We start from the raw sequence: 20,922 nt of genomic DNA on the forward strand, positions 1-20,922 counted from the left end.
TTGACATTTTGTGCTAGTAGGTTCTTCATCTCTCTCTGGATGCTATCAGACTTCACCTAATATGGGATGTACCAATACTGTTTCTGCTCTCAAACCCTGCTATCTCTCTGTGTATCGAATCTTCGCGAGGGGTCGTTCTTCCAAAGCAAGCCTGAAATTTGTAGACCATGCTTGTGCCACATCCAACTTTGACATTTCATTGAAAATAGGAGAGTTAGCACGGAAAGGGGGTTGGGACCCCTGCGTATTCGCCAACACTGAACTGCCTATCCCTGGAACAGAGAATGTGAAATCATCGACAAACTCCTAAAATATCAAAGTCTAAAAGGCTTGGGCATAGAGGAAAAGAAATACACCATTCACACTCACCACTTTCTGGCCAATCCTATACTTAACCTTATCTGCTATCCAGTATATCCGTCTAACTCTAGATTCAATCAATATTGATGGAACTCAGGGCAATCCTTCGTGGAGATGGAATCCATAGCTGCTCCTGGTGTCCCTTCTGTTCGAAAGTGTCGCCAACACAATATAGGATCCCCTCCATGTGATTTTGAACGTTATCATATGTTATCCGCTTTGTGCTCTGGTCATTGCACTTGCTAGATCATCGGTTGCTGAAGGGCGCGGTGCTGTTGGGAGGCAGTAGTCATGAGCTAGAGGACTAGAAATGTGCTGAAGATAACGGGCGCTATAAGTAGATATTTTCTTAGAGCATAACTTATGTCTCACTCACTTAATGCCCTGCGAATAAGTACCACGATGGGAGTAAACGGGCAGACAGTCTACAGCTCAAGGAGGTTTAGAACTTATTCGACTTAGGCTTAGTGACTTCGGCTCCTCAAGCAGCATCGTGGCTTTTTCCTAATGGTCTCTTATTCGACTTAGGTAGGTGCCAGATTCCAAATGTACTATCTGGGGTGTCCTTAACTGGTTGATCCAGAAGAAGTGGAATAGGCTCTTTAAGCAGGAGGCATGGATTTAAAGTCAGGCAGACACCTACATACGAGGTACGATTTTGGGGCTCTATAACTCAGGTCCTATGTTTGGAGTTCATGTGCTCTGTACATCAGCGTCCCCTTATGTCATGGTTAGATGAGAAGATGATGTGCTCATCGTCCAATATCATTGACTCATACAATATTGGATTCCTATTTGTCATAGAGCTCGTTCTGTGCATGAATACCTTTTGTAAAGAGAAAGCGGGCTCGCCCCGGGTATCTATGAACCCTGGTAGACTTGAGTATCGAGTATAGACTTAAGCAAACAGGTGAGTAGTACTATCTTGTGAGGCAAGAATAAGACACTTGATCCATATGTCGCTTCCCAAGTTTATGATCATGCCTTGTCGCTTTTCAAGTTGTAACTAATGCTGATTGTTAAATGTGGCGGTTTATAGTAACTCGGGGGTTTTTCTACTCGAGTCTGCCACATTATCCAGTTACCTGGCCGGTAGGTTGATGCTAGGCAATTAAAGGGGTAAGGGCCTTCGATTCTTCTGTTAACAAACCATTTATATATGAATAAAACAAGAGCCTACAATTTCTAAACCAATATCTGAGCCACAGGTTTCAAAATTCAGGTCCGATAATTACTTGCTACTTGTAAGTCACTTCCATGACTCAGTGACACCTAGAATTCCTGAAAAGGAATTCAATTGGGACATATCCATCGTTGATTGGCTGGAGAAGGGACTGCTCTCTGCTCATCCGAAATTGACTTAAGTTGCTGCATTGAAGAGAGCCGTTCAACTCTTAAATATATGTGCCGGTCCAGAATTCGAATCGTTAATCCGACCCCTTATCGGACCTCGCCTATCCGATAACGCTCGTCGGCGAACCCGTCCCCTCACGATAGAAGGCGCGCAGCACGCCCCCTCGCCGCGATTCTTGCGAGCGTCTAGACCACGTTACGGTCTATCCACTTGAGCGTATGGTTGAGATGTATACGCTCGACGAGAACCCCAATTAGCAGATACTACGACTTGTCGCGACAAAAAAATAGTCGAGCATCTTCTGCACATCAGCAGCATCCCACCCCTGAGGACGAATTTAAGTGCCACATTACCACGCTTATCGGTAGTTCAGGCAGGGGTTGTAGCACAGACTTAGGGAGGGACAGGAGGTTTAGTAGTCGTTTGGCTACAAGTTTACCTGTATAACCGCCCGACGCGGCTTAAGGGCCCGCTATATCATCTATAGCCCCTTAAGGGAGTACTTGTAGAGGTACCGAGGGTTAACACCTACGGCGTATTTAATATTATTAAATATATGTGACTAATGGGCTTCGAATTATTGAAATGAGACCTGATGGAAGCAAATCAGATTTCTTGCCGATTCCTGGGTTAGCAGCTGACTTAGGAAACCAGTCAAGAAGGCGGGTTATGGATAGTACAAGAGGCGACGGGTTCTCTTGAGATTGGCTGGTGGCAATCTTTGGTCTATTCCTCATATTTGGGTAGTTTTTGAAGGATTCGACGCTTCGTGGATACTCTGGTTTCTCCGTGCTATGAATCATTACTGGTGTTGCAAGGTTAACCGTACTTGCGAGGTCCCAATTGGGCCAAATCCGTCTCACAATTGTCCACGCTTTGGCAGATGCGCAGGCCTCTATGTCTTATCTAAGCCCATTATACTGTTGGCGTATTATCCGACAGTTGTGATAGAAACATATGCATTGCTCAAGTGGAATAGGAAGGCGTTGGAAATATCAAGGACTTGACAGGATCTGCACTGGCGGCGGGGCGGGCAGGCGCGTGCCGGGAGACGGAGGAGTGGACGGATGCACGAATAGACCACAACGCTTATCTCTCCACCTGCTCGTCGACTCTCGATCTTATCTCGCAGCCTGCCACGACCGTTTCATTGGCGCATGCTTTCTCTGACATTGCTTTTCCCCCGTGCTCAACTAGGGAAACAACCGCGCCATGGTAGTGAAACCCATTGACGGGATGTACTCTAGCTTGGCCGGTTTTTATCCCCGCGATTGCGCAGTATCTCCATCGCAGATCCGCTCAACTTGCGGGGAGACAAACCCATGATTACCTCGCGAACTGGTTGCTTTGGCACCATCATCAGCTTGCCTCATCTTCTGGTGAAGGATACATCGTCACCTACCAGGGCATCTCATGACGTCTTGCGATCATTGTGGTTCATACTTCGTTCTCCAAGTCTCCGCGAAACCCTCCGGCTTGGCTACTCCGTATCCACAGCCTGGTCCGTCTTTCAGCCTTAAGCTAGCATTGAGTGGGCAGATTGTCAGGTCGCTCGCTACCCTCTACCCCAGGCTTGCTTGACTCGAGAGGGCCATGTTCGTTCGCCAAGTAATCTACAACTACCCCGGAAAATCATTCTTGGCGACGTAAAATCAAGTCAGCTTGGGCTATGTATGTGTAGCCTTTTCATGGACTGATGTCGGATGATTTGACTGCAGTCTAGAAACCCCAACCCGCGCCGCCCGCAAAGTGTTCGACTCCGCCCAAGTCATATTCCGCTCTCTGTAAGGTCCCATTGCGCATCGACGGCTCTCGCGAAGTGCCGCCGTTCACCCTTCTGGAGCCATGGAGGCTTCCAATTTGAACTCGAACCTGTCTGCGTTGCCATCCAAGGCATTTGGCAAGGCGAACCCCACGTTTCACGACTCAGGCTCTGCCCCCACCAAGAAGTCGCGTCGAGGCGGTGACGTCGCCAACCAGAAGCGTCGGTGTGTCAGTACCGCCTGCATCGCATGCCGCAAGAGGAAGTCGAAGTGCGATGGCGCACTGCCCAGTTGTGCAGCTTGCGCCAGCGTTTATGGCACCGAGTGCGTCTACGATCCGAACTCGGACCATCGAAGGAAGGGCGTTTACCGCGAGAAGGTCGATAGCATGAAGGCTCGGAACTCGACGTTGCAAATACTCATCGAAGCGATACTGAATGCTGCCGAGGACGACTTACCCGGCATTGTCAAGAAGATTCGCACCTGCGACAGTCTCGACGTTGTGGCCGAATCAATACTCAAGCAGGAATATGGCAACGAGGACGTTGACGAGGATAAGGTACTCGAACAAGACTATACCACAGACATGCCTGTTGAAGGCGAGAGAGATCTGGCCCGGAAGATGGGCGAGTTGAGGTTGGAGAACGGTTCCGTTCGCTTCATTGGCGGCACATCTCACCTGCTATACTTGGGCAATCCCGTCATACCCCCGGAACCAGAGTCCCAGGAATTCGATGTCAGCATGGATCCCATTACCAGCTGGTCAGACGTCACCAAGGACACTGAATTAGTCGTTCATCTGATGAACATGTACTTCAGTTGGCATTATCCCTACTTCGTAACCCTAAGCAAGGACCTCTTCTACCGCGACTTTTTCAGGGGTAAGCCGCATAGCATACCCTATAAGACAGCTTACTGCTCTTCTTTATTGGTCAATGCGATGCTTGCTCTGGGTTGTCATTTTACCAACGTTGCAGGAGCGTATGCCACTTCTGGCGACAGCTGGACCAAGGGCGATCTCTTCTTTGCCGAATGCAAACGGCTCATCGTTGAGAATGACGAATATGAAAAGCCTCGCTTGACGACAGTCCAGGCGCTCGCTTTGATGTCTGTACGAGAGGCGGGCTGCGGCCGGGAAGCCAAAGGCTGGGTATACAGCGGGATGAGCTTTCGCATGGCCCAGGATCTTGGCCTCAACCTCGACATTGGTGGGATCAATACCGACGAAGACAAATTGGACGAGCTGGAAGTCGATGCGAGAAGGGTCACTTTCTGGGGCTGCTTTTTATTTGACAAATGCTGGTCCAACTATCTTGGACGTCTCCCCCAACTTCCGAAGAACTCTTACAACGTCCCCAAGTATGACGTCTTCCCAGACGAAGATGCTGAGGACTGGTCCCCATACACGGATTTCGGATCCGATCAGTCGTGCAAACAACCATCACGGATCCGTACGATTGGGCTCCAACTGTCCCAGCTGTGTGAAATCAGTAGCGATCTTCTGCTGTTCTTCTACCACCCAAACCACATTGGCAGGTCAAGTGGCAAATCGGTGGAACTGAAGAAGCTCAGTGAATTACACGGACGTCTTGAAAGTTGGCGGAAAGAGTTGCCTAGAGAGCTTGAGCCCAAGGAGGGTCAGTTGCCCAACGCGATTCTAATGCAGTAAGTTATATCCTCATGCTCCCCCCACGGGGTCGGCTGCTTACATGGGACTTTAGCATGTTCTTCCACCTACAATACATCCATCTGTTCCGCCCCTTTCTCAGATATGCACCTTCCAACTCCCCTCTACCACCTCATGTATCTCCGCGCAGGATCTGCACGGCCAACGCTGGTGCCATTTCCAAATTGATGCGGCTATACAAGAAGCTCTACAATCTGCGCCAGATATGCAACATCGCTGTGTACATGGTCCATTCAGCTGTAACCATCCATCTGCTTAATCTTCCTGAAATGACAGCTAAGAGAGACGTCATACATGGCATCAAACACCTCGAAGAAATCGCCGAAGACTGGCTTTGCGGGCGACGTACTTTAAGCATCATCAGTGTATTGGCCCGCAAATGGAACGTCGAGCTTCCGGAAGAAGCTGCTCAAGTGTTACAGCGCACTGACGAAAAATGGGGCACGTTCAGCACATCTGATGTGCCATCTCCTCGATCACACTTGATTACGTCACCCTCACCCCCAGAGATGGGTACTGTTTCTCCAACATCACACCAAGAGCAATACAGTCCTTCAAGTATGATCGCACAACCGCCTGGTGCTTCAGGTCCTCACACGTTTACCGGAACGGCTGTGTCCCCCGAACTGATGAATAATATCACTCCACCGACCAGTTTCCAGAACCTGGCGAACATGTCAACACTTAACGATTCTGTGATGGGGAATTCCATAGCATTAGACCCGTCGTGGAGGCCGGCCCAAGTGCCACAGCCGGTACGGAATTACGCTCGATCGCACGTCCCCATTTCCAACAGTGGTAGCTCTGGTCAGACCACGCAAAACGGCACTCGCAACGTGACCCCTAGTTCAGTGTACGCAATCGACGCTGGAGACTGGTACCTGAAAGATGGCGTAAATTGGCAATCGGGTTTCGATGCGTGGAACATGGGAACCGGTGCCAACGGAAATAGCAGCAGCCTAGGGGACTCCTCGATGTTCCTGTTTACCGGCAATATAGCGACTCCGGGCAACGCCGAGGCAAGGAGCTCTCCGGCGACCAATTTTGACTACGACAGTCTGAATACTCTGGCCAACTCGATGAACGGATGGGACTCGTTACCTGGTTTGGACTGATGAGGGGGAGTGATGAGTATGTCACGATAATGATATCACGATAGCTAGACAATGCGATTTTTGTTTTCTTTTCTGCATCCCCAAAAAGGGACAGAACTGCTTTATTTATCTATTGGGATTTGGAATGGCAGAGTCTGAGATTGTATATGTACTTACGGGACTGGGGATATAACCCACTTGGAGCTGGCTGGCTTGTGGCCTGGGGAACGCACTAGGTTGGGGACTGCGGATAGGGATGGTGGCAGCAGTGTCTCGTCACTGGTCTCGCTGCTGTTCTGGCGCTTTTGCCTGAGCTGCGTTTACATTTGGATCTCCTCAAGTAGGATTGGAGTGTTTGATGGTGTGGGATACCCATTAGGCAAGCTCGAAGGATACTGTGAACCTTGTGAGCATTTTGAGTATTTTGAGTATTTCATTATCGTGAACATGTTTGGTCCCTTCCAAATCTCCCACTCGTCAAAAATGCTCGTTTTTATTATAACAAGGGCTGGGCTTTGCTGGGAACGACGACACTATCTGATTGTACACAGGGCAGAAAATTAGAAAATTATTATTAAATACGCCGTAGGCTCGAAGCCCCCGGTACCTCTACTAGTACTCCCGTATGTCAAACCGTGCCCTAATGGCTGGACTAAATACATACGCTGCGTCGTCGGTTCGCCCTATTGGCGACTGCGTTGCGTTCACTACCATACTACGTTGGTTCTCAACCTACCAACAAAGTCCCCCCTGAGAAGATCGATGCTATCTGGGCCTTGAAGCTGTCCGACCCGTCCCTAGCAGCCACCTTACAACAGTCCCACTAACTACTGGTTCTCCTGTTGCCGTTGCGAGGTCTCTGCTAGAGTATAGTGGCCGTGGTGCGATAGCGGCCCGTAATCGTTCCCTCGGTCCTTCCAACAGCCCGCAAAAGAGGATTACGTGCTCTGCCGTCTCAGGGGCGTCGCCACAGCGGCATAGCGGCGAGTACATGCCAAAAGCCCCTGTCTTGAATAAGAAGGCTGCTAGTCCTATTTTTTCCGTCCTGATCTGGCACAGCGTAGACGCCTCCAGTCGGTTCAGGCCGAAATACTTGCCCCCTTTCGGTATCTGCATCGAAGGGCCCTCCGGTTCCTCAGCGATAGCGCGTCGCTGGCGATCGTGATGCTCTGCTCCGGTGAGCCATCTCTTCCTCCAGTGGCTGAGGAGGGCAGCCGGGACCTCCTTTTCCTCACTCATCCACTCGGAGCCCCGGGCCTCCTTCTCCATAGTGTACCCTGCCGGTCGGAGTAACTGCGACGCCTGCTTCCTCTTCGCCGGCCTATCCTGCCGGAGTATATGTGACGCTTTAGCGCTCGCGCTGCGAAGCAGATTTCTCTTCCCGCTAAGCCGTAGCCGTTCTTCAAACTTAGCAGCCCGTGCACTAAGATAGAGGCCTAGTGGCGGGATTGCTGCTTCTGCTTCCAGGTGGCGAACCGGCGTCGCTTTGTGGGCGCCACAGACTACCCGGAGGCACTCGTTCTGTATCCCCATCAGGCTCTTAGCTGGCCCTGCCGGTTCCTCACTTATAGTATGCCACGCAGTCGCCCCGAAGGCGATCGCGCTACGGATAACCACCGTATATAACAGCCTCGCCCGTATAAGATCGCAGCCCCACGACATATTGTCTAGCTTTGTCAGGGCTAGCTTTTGAGTTGCCATTTTTGTTTTAACACGCTCAACATGGGCGTGCCACGTCAGTTTGCGGTCGAACCAGACTCCTAGGAACCTCGCTGAGACTACCGGCGACACTGTGGCGTCCCCAAGGCGAATACTTTGCGGCAAGGGCTCTCGGGCCCTAGTAAAGTGCATTAGCTCACTCTTGTCAGGAGCGAACTCCATCCCGTGCCTCACTGCCCACCGCTGACACGTAGCCCATGCGCTCTCCAACCGGCGGCAGGTCGTGTCTGGATCGGTGCCGACGCTTAGCAGGTTCGTGTCGTCCGCGAACCCGACTACCAAAAGTAGTGGGTGCTGCTCCGCTAGCTCCTCGTACAGCGTTGAAATGTATAATATAAACAGTATCGGGGATAGCGGTGACCCCTGGGGGACGCCAGCTCGTAGGGGGATTGGCTCTGCCTCCTTGCCATCGAACCGGAGGCGTACCGTCCTATCCTCCACGAAGCTGCGTACCCACTCCTGAACCCACTTCGGGTAGCCTTTCCGGGCTAATATGGAAATCAGCCGTCTGTAATTGACCGTATCGAATGCCCCTTGATGTCTAGCTGTAGCAGCGAGGCGATGCCCCCGCGTCTCCACGCCGTATAGACCACGTCCTCAACTATACGTATTGCCAGTTCGGTGGACCTCCCAGCGCGGTTACCCATTTGGCCGTTTGGTAGTAGGCCGGCCGCCTCAGCTACTTTGGTGATAGGCTGGCTCATCGCCGTCTCTATTACCTTCCCTACCGTGCTAAGCAGGGCAATGGGGCGCCAGACGCCAGGGGTCTGCTTCTGAGCTGTCGTTTTATTAGGCTTAGGGATAACAACCACCCTCGCTGAGCGGAAGCGCTCCGGTTAGAAAACTATTGTTGGACTCTGGGGCGGGGGTGTACAGAGGTTATATATGAGGAACGGATATGTTGGCGGGTGGTATACTTCCTTGTTATAAATTTAATAGAGGTATGCGTCTTGGTATGTTCATGCTGCAGGGGATGAACGGGCTGTTGAGTAACTCAGGATACTGTTTGCCTCGACCATTGCCTCCCTTCCATGAGAAATGTCGTAGCTTCCCTCCATAGATAATTCATAGCGTATTGAATGTCAGATATCTATGACCCGAGACCCTAGCCACAATGTACGGTCTCTCTCTTCCTTCCATGAATGGCCGAAAACGCCCAAAGCTAGCGTCTCGGACTGTAACTGCTCGCGGAGCTAATTGGCGATACTCTGGCTATTGGGTTGGAAACAACTTCAAGAGGCGCAGTGAGTACCTTCCTTCCTCACAACTATCTAACTGCCCCTTGAAACATGAGTTTTATATTTTCCTTCTATGTCCTTCTTTTTTCGTCGTCCTGGATCGGGTGCTAATCTACTTCCTCAAGCGTACGGAATCTGCAATTTGGATGTTGCGGACGTTGTCCGCGATGCTGTTGACATGCATACGGCCGACACTGGGGCTGGTATTAGTGATGCTATAAGCGGCTACTAGGTCACTAGGGGCCCGAAGGATATCTTTAGGAGAGTCATAAACGCGACTGCTTCAGTTCAAAGTGGATGATGGCCAAGCATAGGACACACGTGTTATCCTGAATGACTGGGCTGATAACCATACCAAACTTTAAAGGAGAAATCACAGACAGGTTACTTTACTAGAACGAAGGTCAGCTAGGAACTAGTTCGCCGTAGCGAATCTATGTATGGGCACTTCCCGCATTACTAGGGGCAGCCTTTGGAGTAGTGGTGAATGCGTTTGGTACTATTCACAGAGTTTCTGCAGAATTTATGTGACAAATATCTTCTGGAACTCTTCGTTGGATTCCCTACAAAGAATTACTTGGAGTACTGCTACACCTTGTTGCCACCCCCAACCAAATACTAAGATTGATCTCTACACATTTCCCTCAAGATGAGAGATCAAAATGACTAGTATTCGACGACTTGATACAGCCAATGAAGCTATAAAGCGTAATTAGCCCACGGCTATACTCGTCCATCTGAGCTAGACGAGCTAACACTAGAGAGACACCCCCAAACCCACGCATAAGGGGACACGGAAATAGGCCACAGAATTTCTGCAAACTGGACTTAGAACTTCGCTTACTCAGCTTTTAATGACTTGGCCGTCGGTAGAAGGAAACTCGGCCAAATTCATAGCGAATATGATTGTCCCTGCAGCTCCCCGCATCCACACTCTCTGCATACTCTCCCTTTGACGGCCCCACGAGTTGGGGAAGATTATGGCTGCCCTGTGGGGAAATGCATCATGACAACTCGAATCATAAATCGGCATTCGGTATTTTCCCATTTTCTCTATGGATGATTCTGGTATCCCCGCACCTAGAGAGAGACCCTGGTGGGCTGTATATGATGCTGCCAAGGCCACGTCGTAGTTGAGAAAGCTGGATTACCACTTCCTTAGCTTCACTTCAAGATTATAGACTCGCGAGATGTGGTTGTCCACTCCTCTGCTATTAGCCTGCTTCGGGTTCCTCGGAATCTTTGCTACTGCGAGCCCCGTTCCCATACCTAGCATTCCAAAGCCAGTCAAGCCATCTAGCAATGGCAGAAAATGCACGGTCACGGCACTTGGCAACCAAGAAGATGATGTCACTCAGATTCTGGAGGCATTCGAGGAATGCAACAACGGTGGCACTGTCGTTTTCCCAGAAGGAGAGAATTACTACATTGCCACGAGGCTCAATCCCATCATATACGATGTGACGATTGAATGGCGTGGGCTGTGGACGGTAAGTCATAATATCGAGCGGCCCGAACCAAATGAAGCCAGCCCAACACGGATGAACGAATACAGTACTCGCACAACCCAAATTACTGGCGCAATAACTCGTACTCCATTGCCTTCCAGAACCACAACGCCGGCTTCGTCATCACCGGCGACCGCATCGCCATCAACGGCTACGGCACGGGCGGCATCAATGGCAGCGGAAACACCTGGTACACCGCCGAGGGCGGGGACACGCAGCCGGGGCGGCCGATGCCGTTCGTGTTTTGGAATGTGAGTGAGGTTGTCGTGGAGCACTGTAAGTGCCTTGAGCCCCTTCATTCTTATTTTTATCCTGTTTAGCACTCGTGGAAGCTTACCCGTCTTCACAGTCTACGTCAAGGACTCACCACTTTGGGCGCTCAACATTATGAACGGGACCAACATGTGGTTCGACGACATCGAAGTCAATTCGACAGCTGCCAATGCACCATATGGTGCCAACTGGGTCCAGAATACTGACGGGTTTGACACAATGGATGCTAATAACATTGTGCTGACTAATTTTCGCTACCGCGGGGGCGACGACTGTATTGCCATCAAGCCGAGGTCGTACAACATTTCTATTCAAAATGTCAGTCCTGCTTTGCGCTACTGATAGCTGCTGCGTTAGCGTAGAGCAAAGAGTACTAACCTCAAACCAGGTAACATGCCAAGGCGGCAACGGCATCGCCATAGGCAGTCTGGGACAGTACCTCGAAGACTCTTCCGTCGTCGACGTGCACATCAAAGACGTGGATATCCTTACCGTCAACGAGGATATGCACAATTCAGCGTACATCAAGACGTGGATCGGCGAACTGGCTCCGCAGGATGATTACGAAAGTGACTACTTGCCTCGAGGAGGTGGATGGGGCGTGGTAGAGAACATTCGGTTCGAGAACTTTTACGTCGAAGGGGCGGCTATTGGGATGCAGGTCGATCAGGATAGTGGGAATAACGGTGAGCATGCACAGGATTCGGGGTTTGGGATGATAATGTGACTGATAAGCCCAGGCTCTTTTTCGGGCACGTCCAATATGAAGGTTTCAAATATCGCCTTTGTCAACTTCACCGGGTGGACCAACAGCACCTCGGGCAACCGCACGGCGGCGGTGAGTTGTTCGGCACGACATCCGTGCTACAACGTCAGGATGGAGGATATAAGTCTTGCCACGACGGAGAACGGATCTCCGGCGAATGCAACGGGAACCTGTAAACTCAACGCGCCAGGAGGTGTGCACGGGATGCTTGGGAGTGGTTGTACGTCATCCTGTCGGACTTAGACCAGTGGATCAGAGCGTCAGTTTGTCATGAAAGGTGCTGACCAATTAGCACTGTAATGACTGTAATGAATAAGCTGTGTGAGACGATGCCGTTGGAACGACAACCGCATAGCCGTTGTTTGTACCATACCACCAAACGCTCCGGTCGGGCGTATCGCGTCACACCCACTTATTGCACATGGCCTATTTGGGCCGTCACTATGCTCTACCTGCCTAGTCCGATGGATGCGCGGCCTCTGTATGGATTCGAAATCTGTTTCGGCCTTAAGATTATGGGTCTAGTTCACGAGGATGCCCCAACCTGGCGGGTTTAATGAGCTCCATGTTGTCCTTTCTGATTGTGATGGATGATTACCGGGCGGTTTGCTAATCAGGTTGGCCATTGGTGAACGTAAACTGGTGTGTATTACCCGCGCTGCGAGAATGACAAGATTCACTCCGATTACTCTCCGGGCTCAAACAACCATCACCACTCTATCAATCATCTATCTGTATTGCCGGTGGCGCTTGCCGCGAACTCATAAGTGCGCTTGATCGGCACCGAAGCAATCATTCATACCGTCATAATCGGTCCTAACTTCGGACTTCTCATTCGTTATTAATCTTGGTTATTTCCACCTTTCTCTGCTTACAGCGACCTGCCTACGTGTCAGTTCCCAAGCAGCTCCTCTATGCTAAAGGGTCAGTGATGCTGCGTAATACCCCTAGTCAGGAATCGGGGAAAGCCCAGTGCGTATTACAAGAATTACCAGCTCAGCCCACGGGCAGCGGAGAGAAGGATGAGAAACCAAGTAGTCGCTCCAGTCGTCAGATTGGCGAGGAAGACGACGGCAATTCCAGCCTTTCCTCAACATCACCCCACCAACCACCCGCAGGCTCAACCGGCGTTCTATCCGGAACCGTCTCAGAAGTGCGAGATGGCATCTACAAGCGCGACGAGGAATTCGGCCCGCCCATAGAAGAAAAAACCACCACGACGGCCCCGGATCCAAATGACCCCAACCTCGTCACCTGGACAGGGCCTGACGACCCAGATAACCCTAAGAACTGGTCCTTCGCCCGAAAATGGGGCGCTGTTTTCGTCGTGTCGACGTTCACCCTCATATCGCCTGTCTCGTCGTCCATGGTTGCGCCCTCATTGATCGCTATCGGCGAGGAGCTGAACATCACGGAGTCGTTTCAGCGATCGCTCGTCTTGTCGATTTTCGTTCTGGGCTATGCGATTGGGCCGCTGGCGTCGGGACCGCTTTCTGAACTCTATGGGAGGGTCGTGGTGCTGCAGTACACTAATTTGATTTACCTTTTCTTCAATCTCGGGTGTGGACTTGCGAGGACAAAGGGGCAGCTTATTGCGTTTAGGTTTCTTTCTGGTCTGGGGGGTTCCGCTTCCTTAGCGATAGGTGGAGGGGTATTGAGTGACCTGTTCGTGGCTGAGCAGCGTGGGAGGGCTATGTCGCTCTACTCTCTTATGCCCCTTCTTGGGCCGGCTATAGGCCCCATAGGTACGTGTCCCGCGAGCCAAGATATCTCCTTACCTCGTAACTGACCTCCAACTCAGCTGGTGCATTCATAACCGAGCACACAACATGGCGCTGGAGTTTCTGGGCAACTACCATCGCCGACGCTGCCATCCAATGCTTCGGCCTGCTCTTCCTCCGCGAGACTTACGGCCCAGTTCTTCTCGCCTGGAAGAAACGCAAACTCCAAAAGGACACCGGCAAAGACGACTTCCACACGCCCTACGATGAACCGGACCGCACGGTTGGCAAGATGCTCCACATGGCCTTCACGCGACCCTTCCGTCTCCTCGCCACCCAGATCATCGTCCAAGTACTCTCGCTCTACATGATGTACCTCTATGGCCTCATGTACATTGTCCTCGTCTCCTTCCCTAACCTCTGGTCCTCGCCCCAACCCCGAGGCTACGGGGAGAGTGTAGGCATCGGCGGGCTGAACTATGTCTCCCTAGGCCTTGGCTTCGGACTAGGGGCTCAGATCTGTGCCCTGCTACAAGACCGCATCTATGCTGCTCTTAAAAGACGGTATAAAGAGCCGGGACGGCCGGAATACCGCGTTCCCATGATGATCCCCGGCGCACTCCTCGTTCCGATTGGCTTGGTGATCTACGGCTGGACGGCAGAGTACAAGACGCATTGGATCTGGCCCAATGTAGGGGCTTGCTTGTTCTCGGCGGGCTCGATCGTGGGGTTTCAGTGCGTGCGGACTTATTTGGTCGATTCTTATACGCGGTATGCGGCGAGTGCGGTCGGGGCGGCGACGGTGATGCGCAGTTTGGCCGCTTTTGGGTTTCCGCTGTTTACGCCGAGCTTGTATGATAATCTGGGACTCGGGTGGGGGAATACGTTATTGGCGTTTCTGGGTGTGGCTATAGGCTGGCCGAGTCCGGTGTTGTTGTGGATCTATGGGGAGAGATTGAGGAAGAGGAGTCCGTTTGCTGCCGGTGGGTAATAACTAGGAGTGGGAAGACATTATGTAGAAAGACATAGAATACCTACAATCTTGCAGGTTGATTTGCAGGAAAGTTGGAGGGGCCACTTTGAGTAGTGTTGGCTTCATGGTGAGAAATAACATGGATTACTAATAAGTATGCAGAGATGAGTATATATGTGCTTGATACCTTATATAAGGAAGATCAAATCGAAATGAACTTTCCTTTTTCTGGTCAGCTCATTAAGCCGAAACTAGTTAGCTACTTTAGATTTGAAGAAATAGAACTAACCGAAACACAAATCAGGGGTTACGACTTACTCGTCTTCAATTTCATCTACCTATCTATATACGGTCAAACCGGCCTAAATCGTCCACCTCTCTACGGTCAATCACATCTTCAGCATCAGAAGTACACACTTGTGTTTACTTTCTACATCGGCCCACTCGGTGGCGGAAAGCGGGAATGTCGTCTACCCTGAAAGACGTACTTACTGTTGGATAGTATGCCGGTCTAATACGGAGGATTAGATAAGATATGGAGGCCTGCACGCCTACCAAAGCGTGAACATACTATGAGATAGATTATGGTCAGCTTGGGGCCTCGCAAGTACGATCAGCCATGCAACACAAGTAGCGATTCATACCATTGAGAAACCATAGTATTCAGGAAGGATCAAATCTTTGATGCTAGCATCTCGTGGCTGAAGAATCTGGGCTTCCCTTCACAGAATCAAACGCTTCCACACGCAGGACACGGTCTGATGGTGCACTCGACGACTACGCTGAGCAAAGGCACGAATCTGCTGAAGACATCGAAGGCCAAATTCGACCATTCCGTCGGAAAGATTCAGAAGGCACTATGGAAAGGCCTATTAGCAAGTACGACGGCGGCTGTCCCGTCACGTTCAACACCAAGTTCCGCAAGGCCGTTTCTGAATGTCAAGACGCAGGCATGGAGATATGTAACAGTCAACAGATCATAATTTTCCTCATCGCCACCGAAGATAAGGCTTTGGGCTGGACTCGGCAGCAAAATCAGTTCCTCCGTCACCATGATATGAAGCCGTCGGAACTTATGGAAGAGTTTTCTAACGCCTTCTACCATAAGTTGAAGAACAAGCACAGCATGGTAACAACAAGAACTGTGGCAACGACAATGTAGGGACCAACGCCCATAATGCGCAGAGAAGAAGTAAGGGCAACAGTACCAAGAAATACGGAGGTGGCAACCAGAAGAAGGGCAGCCAGGCTGGAAAAGCCATTGCTACAACTGCGGCCAAAAGGGTCACTTCAAGCAAGATTACCGCAGCCCTGCCAATAATAATAACAACGGTGATAACAGAAAGAGCGGCGCCAACCCAAAAAACGGCCAGCAAGAATTCGCTGCGCCATCTGGCCTCGAGGAAACTCTTGGAGACGAATTCTATGGCAACACGGCCAGAAGCAACTCAATCTAACCGCAAACGCCGCACAGATTCCATCTATGGATCAGACGCAGTGTCAGAGGGCATAGCTGCCTGGCTAGACTTTACAGATACCAAAATCGAAAACCTCATGGCGGCCGTCTGTCGGGCCACGGCCGTCGACAGATTCGTTGCCATGACCGAGGAGTTGATGTGCCAGCTGATTCTGTGGCACCGAAGGCTATCTCATCCAAGCCCCCAACGCTTGACATGGATGATTCGCCACCCTGACGACATATACCCATAGGAGAGCCTCATTGAAGCGCTACTGTGCGTTGCGTGCCATCAAGCAAAGAGCACAAATATTCCCTCTCGTGATCCCTGATATCAGCCAGAGTACGTCGTCGAAGTCATTTACCGCGATCTGGAAGAGAGAAAGCCAGAGTCCGTTGAAGGCAAGCGCTACTTCGACTTGAAGATGGATGGGAAGAGCTGTTACTGCATGTAAACACCCACCACAAGCACAAAAGTGATATTCCCGGCAGTCTGAAACGTGACGTAGTCGGAGTTCAGGCTAGTCTGACCGCACATAATCCACCTCTGCGTTGTAGGGTCATCAAAATCGACGGATCACAGGACTTCAAACTCGAGGATCTCGAAACCCTCTGCAACGAGGAAGGCATGATCTTCTGGTGTTCACACCCCATAACCAGTACCAGAATGACACGGTGAAGCGCTCCTTCGGTATATGCAGAACGCCACCAGGGCTGTGAGCATTCAAGGCAATACTCCGTTATACCTCTTGAATGGCGTACTGGGCTGTACAACGTACATAATCAATCGCTCCGGCACTTCAACACGGAAGGGCCTGACCCCCTACGACTGTTTTCACCAAGGACCGAACCCCCGGGCAAGTACAAGCCGTACAACGCCAACCTATGCATCCCCGGATCATTGACATTGGTCCATGCTGACTCAACGAAGAGAGTCACCGAGGAAAGTTTGAGCCCCGAGTGGTTAAGGCTATTTTCCTTGAATAGGTCGGAGAACACAGCCACCGACTCTAGCTACTTGACGGTGGCAGATATCTGGATACACAGCAGTAGTGACATTGAGCATGATGTTGACGATTTCTACGGCGGATCGGACCACTGCTACATGAATATTATGTTATTCGATCTACTAACTCAAGAAAGAGATGGGATTTTTTGACCGCCATGCTAGGAGCGTCGGAAACTTACCTACTGCTGCGTGTTCAACATCCCGCCGAGCCACCCAGCGAGAAATGCCTAACAGCCCTAACGCAAGCGAATGTATGCAGTCCATCTTTGCCGAGATCAAGAAAGGTCGTTCTTGAAAAGGGTAAATCCACTTCTGCGATAAATCTAAGGCCGTTCGCGGCCATCTCATATATGCCAAGTGGATGCTGAGAGAGAAGTTTCTCTCTACCGGCGGATTAGACTAGTTAAAGTCCAGAATTTGTGCCAGGGGCTTCATACATAGGTACAGCATTGATTATAACGAGACTGCGGTCAGTAATACAAGAGCGGCATCCTGGGGGACCCTTATAATCCTGTCAACAGTACTGGGCTGACACGTCATGTAAATCGACTTCATCTTCTTTGCCTTAAACACCAGGTGGGGGGTCTGACTCTACCCAAGCCATCTGGATTAACTTTCTGGCCCACGATTCGTGGGGAATTTTCTTCTTAAGTATGGCTTAATCAACAGGTGGCTAGAGGAGCATGGCACCTCGAATTTATGGTCAAGTAACTTTCACATGATGTATTGTTCAAAGTAAAACGAGTGCATGTTGTACAGATACATGTATTTCACGAAAATTTAACTAAAGGTTGACTTTCCCAGAGTAAAGTATTACACAGGAATGCCTTTGTGGTAGCATCATTCGACACCCGGAAACACAAAGACAATCATTGACTGGAATTCTCTGGCTAAAAGCAGGTGAGTCAGCCAGACTTATCCTTGTCCTGTCCGTCTCTAACCCCTTTAGTATACCTATGTGTCGTCGGAGGGGAGGGCTGAGGGGAGAGGAGGAGCTGCTAGTTATTACAGCAAGTATAACCAAACAGAACAAAACATCCCTTGTCCCCTTATTTAAATAATCATTTAGTCAGACTCTTGTTGACACTACAATACTTTCATTGATGCCATGCAAACGCCATTTAAATGCCGGGCTGAGCAGGAAGAACTCAGCCGCAGGTCTCTTTGCTTTGCTTTCTTTTTCTCTGTTTCTCAAGGGACAGAAACGGTCACATTCTTCATTCCTCCCCAAACCTCTTCCCTCACTTACTGTCTCACTTCCGCTTCCTCTCACTCCCTGCTGACCCATATTAGCAATCCCATACTTGTGCCCATACCAAAAGGCCTCCCTCATCCCGGGACCCGCCTCCACATGCCGCCCGATTAACTTCTGATCGCCATCGCGCGCATTCCGCGCCACCCTTCAGACCCCATTAGACGCTTGTCCCAAATTATTCCGACCCGGGAGAGGGAGGAGAAGGAGAGGGAGGGGGCTCTGGGCCTGGCCGGGCCGGGCGGAAGATAGCCCTGAGGTTGGACCACGAAATACCCGTCTTGACTGAGTTTTGAATGTCGTGGGTTGATACATGCAAGAGGATGGCATCATAAGTGATTCTGCTCTGTTATCGCTGAGAGTTTGTTTTCGGGTTGTATCGTGATATTTGGGTGATGAGAAAAGGGGGACCCATGTGAGGTGCTAGGGGTATTTGTACCCAAGGCTTTGAGACCTGCGAGACTCTAGAGTTCGTGCACTGATAATCTCATGTTTCTGCCTACTCATCGACAAGGGATTTGTTTCAACATCGAGTATACCGGTGCTGTTAAACTAAGTTGTAGTATTGCAACATATAGCTGGCATAATATGTCTACTAGTTTTCCTACTGCATGCAAACTTGTCGACATTGTATCCTGTCAATTGTCTCTCCTGCATAACAAGCGAAACTTATTCCAGCCTTCATCATAGTTTGTGTTGTTCGCATTATAACTAATAAATCCTACTGTGATTGGGTGGGATTTATGATAACTCGGAGTTGGCCTACACAGAAAGGCTGCTATCCAAAGAAATCTCCTCGGGCCATGCATGGTCCAGTGGCCTGATTGAGCACAGAATACTCCAAAGAATAAAGATTGTTTAGGAGCATGTCGAATCTCAGTCCCCAAACCGAAGACGTCCCGAGACTCTTTTGGACGAGGGCGGTTCTTAACTCTCTCAGAACATGACTTTAAGTTTGGCCTGTGTGTAAACAAAAGGTTGGGAGCTTCTGCTCGAAAGTGCCATCGTCCGTTGTTTCTGTTCTGGCCAGCGTAGCAGAGCAGGCTCTATCAGGCTCGAATCTTTGCAAACGACGAACAGAAACAGGAATGTAGGTTAGATGCCAAGAGTTGACTTCTACCACGAACTCTGCTCCTAATCTTCCCGCAGCAGTGCCGGACAAGAATGCAGCGGGAAGTACCAGCTCTCGAAGCAATTTAAATGCTCCATCGGGTAATGACACCAACGACTTTCATACTGCTTAGCGATGTGAGAATGAGGGGCCTCCGATCTTGCTCATGCAAGCATTAATATGTTGGGTAGGCTTCTGGAGAGAAGACCACAAGCGCCCCTGTCACTCCTCCTCAATGAAGCCGTTCTCATCTTCTTCATTCTCATCATTGCCCATGATCTGCTCCATCAAATTGGAACTGCGGCCTTTCCCACTTCGTCTTCTGCCGCGCTGGTATGCCTCCGTTTCCGTAACAGCCCTCTCCCCTACAAAGTGCTTCCCCGACCACGGCGTCTCGCACTTGGGACACTTCTTCTCCCTACGCGTGCGCCAGAAAGCATCCTCGCAAATATCGTGCAAACGGATATTGCAATCCCTGTCCGCACACCTCTGGCCCACCGTAACGATCTCCTTGCACGCCTCGCACATTTTGATCCGCTGCCACTCATCCGGCTCAGCATCGGGATCATTGTATGCCTCGATAAGCCAGCCTCGAAGCTCCAGCAGCGCCCGCGGGCTCAAACCGTACAGTCCCTCGGGGCTCCTCTCAAACCAGCCCGCCTCGACCATACTCCGCATCATAGCCTCAGCCTCGCTCGGCTTGAGTCCCTTGAGCTGCGTTTGGCTCTCGGCTCCCTCGCCATCATCCACATCTTCCTCATTCACAACCCTCGGCACACTACGCAGCTTGTTGGCCTGCATCTCATCCAGACACATGACCTCCATGCGCGGGGTGTTGTACTTCTCGAACATACCGTCGAGCACGCGCTTGACAAAGGCGATCTCATCGGGCGTGTGTAACGTCGCGAGCTGGGTCTGGGGGTCGGACGTGGTGTTCACGATAGCCCACAAACGCTGCTTAAGCTTCTGGTGCATGGTGCTTCGAACCTCGTAGTCGAAGTGGGAGACGGCCTCAGCTGCGGCACCGATGAAAGATGCCATGTGCTCCGACGTTACTTGGTCTGGTTCAAATTGGCGTCCTTGCGCCGTGAATATGCCGGCTATGATTGGTTGTGCTTCCCGGAGGGTGAGGGTCCCTCTGGCCATGAAGGCTTGGAGGAAGGCGCGGTTGCCATCGTTGAAGTCGCCGGGGAGAACTCTATCGTCCTCCATATTGATGGTGTTCTCTGGTTTGGCGTGATATTTGCAGTAGATATGGAGCAGCTCTTTTGCTCTCTTGAGAAAGCCGATCTTCGGCTGCTTTTCTCAAAATAGCATACTGTCACCGTTTTGGTGAGACGCGTTTGCGATTGGGAAGACGCGTAAATGGGTTACAAAGGTACAATCTGCGCTAAGCTAGTTAAGCCTCAACGGGTCTCGGCAATCGTGGGTGCTTTAGCCGCCAAGCCCCAGGAGCATTCTAAGCCCCGAGCTTTATCCCTGTCGGCGCCACAGTGGCTGTGTTAATATGACATCGCCGCGCATGTGAAGGTGAAACAGGACGACAGGCCTCCCAACTGGCCCAACAAGTCACATTGATTTCGTCAGTTTTGCCGTCCAACACGTCAATAAAACCAAGGAGACGGACAATTTAGGACC

The 20,922-nt window shown here is 50.8% G+C and overlaps 4 protein-coding genes across 4 annotated transcripts; 3 read left to right on the forward strand and 1 right to left on the reverse strand.

Annotated features, from left to right (window-relative positions):
• Positions 1-3,559: 3,559 nt before the first annotated feature.
• On the forward strand, positions 3,560-6,279 carry BCR38DRAFT_342309 (fungal-specific transcription factor domain-containing protein; the record flags this gene model as incomplete). Its single annotated transcript, XM_040855933.1, has 2 exons — positions 3,560-5,142; positions 5,199-6,279. 2 exons carry the CDS (start codon positions 3,560-3,562, stop codon positions 6,277-6,279), a joined length of 2,664 nt encoding a protein of 887 aa, XP_040716182.1.
• Positions 6,280-10,405: 4,126 nt separating this feature from the next.
• Positions 10,406-12,005, forward strand: BCR38DRAFT_340971 (pectin lyase fold/virulence factor; the record flags this gene model as incomplete). The annotated part of the gene is made up of 5 exons (XM_040855829.1): positions 10,406-10,705; positions 10,771-10,999; positions 11,073-11,314; positions 11,385-11,682; positions 11,737-12,005. The coding sequence occupies 5 exons, from the start codon at positions 10,406-10,408 to the stop codon at positions 12,003-12,005; spliced, it is 1,338 nt and encodes a 445-aa protein (XP_040716183.1).
• Positions 12,006-12,349: 344 nt separating this feature from the next.
• BCR38DRAFT_189732 (major facilitator superfamily transporter) lies at positions 12,350-14,779 on the forward strand. The gene is made up of 2 exons (XM_040853995.1): positions 12,350-13,507; positions 13,564-14,779. Exons 1-2 carry the CDS (start codon positions 12,694-12,696, stop codon positions 14,472-14,474), a joined length of 1,725 nt encoding a protein of 574 aa, XP_040716184.1. The 5' UTR covers positions 12,350-12,693; the 3' UTR covers positions 14,475-14,779.
• Positions 14,780-19,506: 4,727 nt separating this feature from the next.
• On the reverse strand, positions 19,507-20,496 carry BCR38DRAFT_408777 (Nse1 non-SMC component of SMC5-6 complex-domain-containing protein; the record flags this gene model as incomplete). Its single annotated transcript, XM_040858301.1, has 1 exon — positions 19,507-20,496. One exon carries the CDS (start codon positions 20,494-20,496, stop codon positions 19,507-19,509), a length of 990 nt encoding a protein of 329 aa, XP_040716185.1.
• Between the last annotated feature and the right edge of the window lie 426 nt (positions 20,497-20,922).

Source organism: Pseudomassariella vexata (genome assembly GCF_002105095.1).
Source record: "Pseudomassariella vexata strain CBS 129021 chromosome Unknown BCR38scaffold_6, whole genome shotgun sequence".
NCBI lineage: Eukaryota > Fungi > Ascomycota > Sordariomycetes > Amphisphaeriales > Pseudomassariaceae > Pseudomassariella > Pseudomassariella vexata.

Coding starts and splice junctions, on each gene's coding strand:
- BCR38DRAFT_189732 (XM_040853995.1), top strand. CDS start 12,694: ATGCTGCGTAATACCCCTAGTCAGGAATCGGGGAAAGCCCAGTGCGTA. Junction 13,508..13,563: donor GCCGGCTATAGGCCCCATAG/GTACGTGTCCCG, acceptor CCTCCAACTCAG/CTGGTGCATTCATAACCGAG.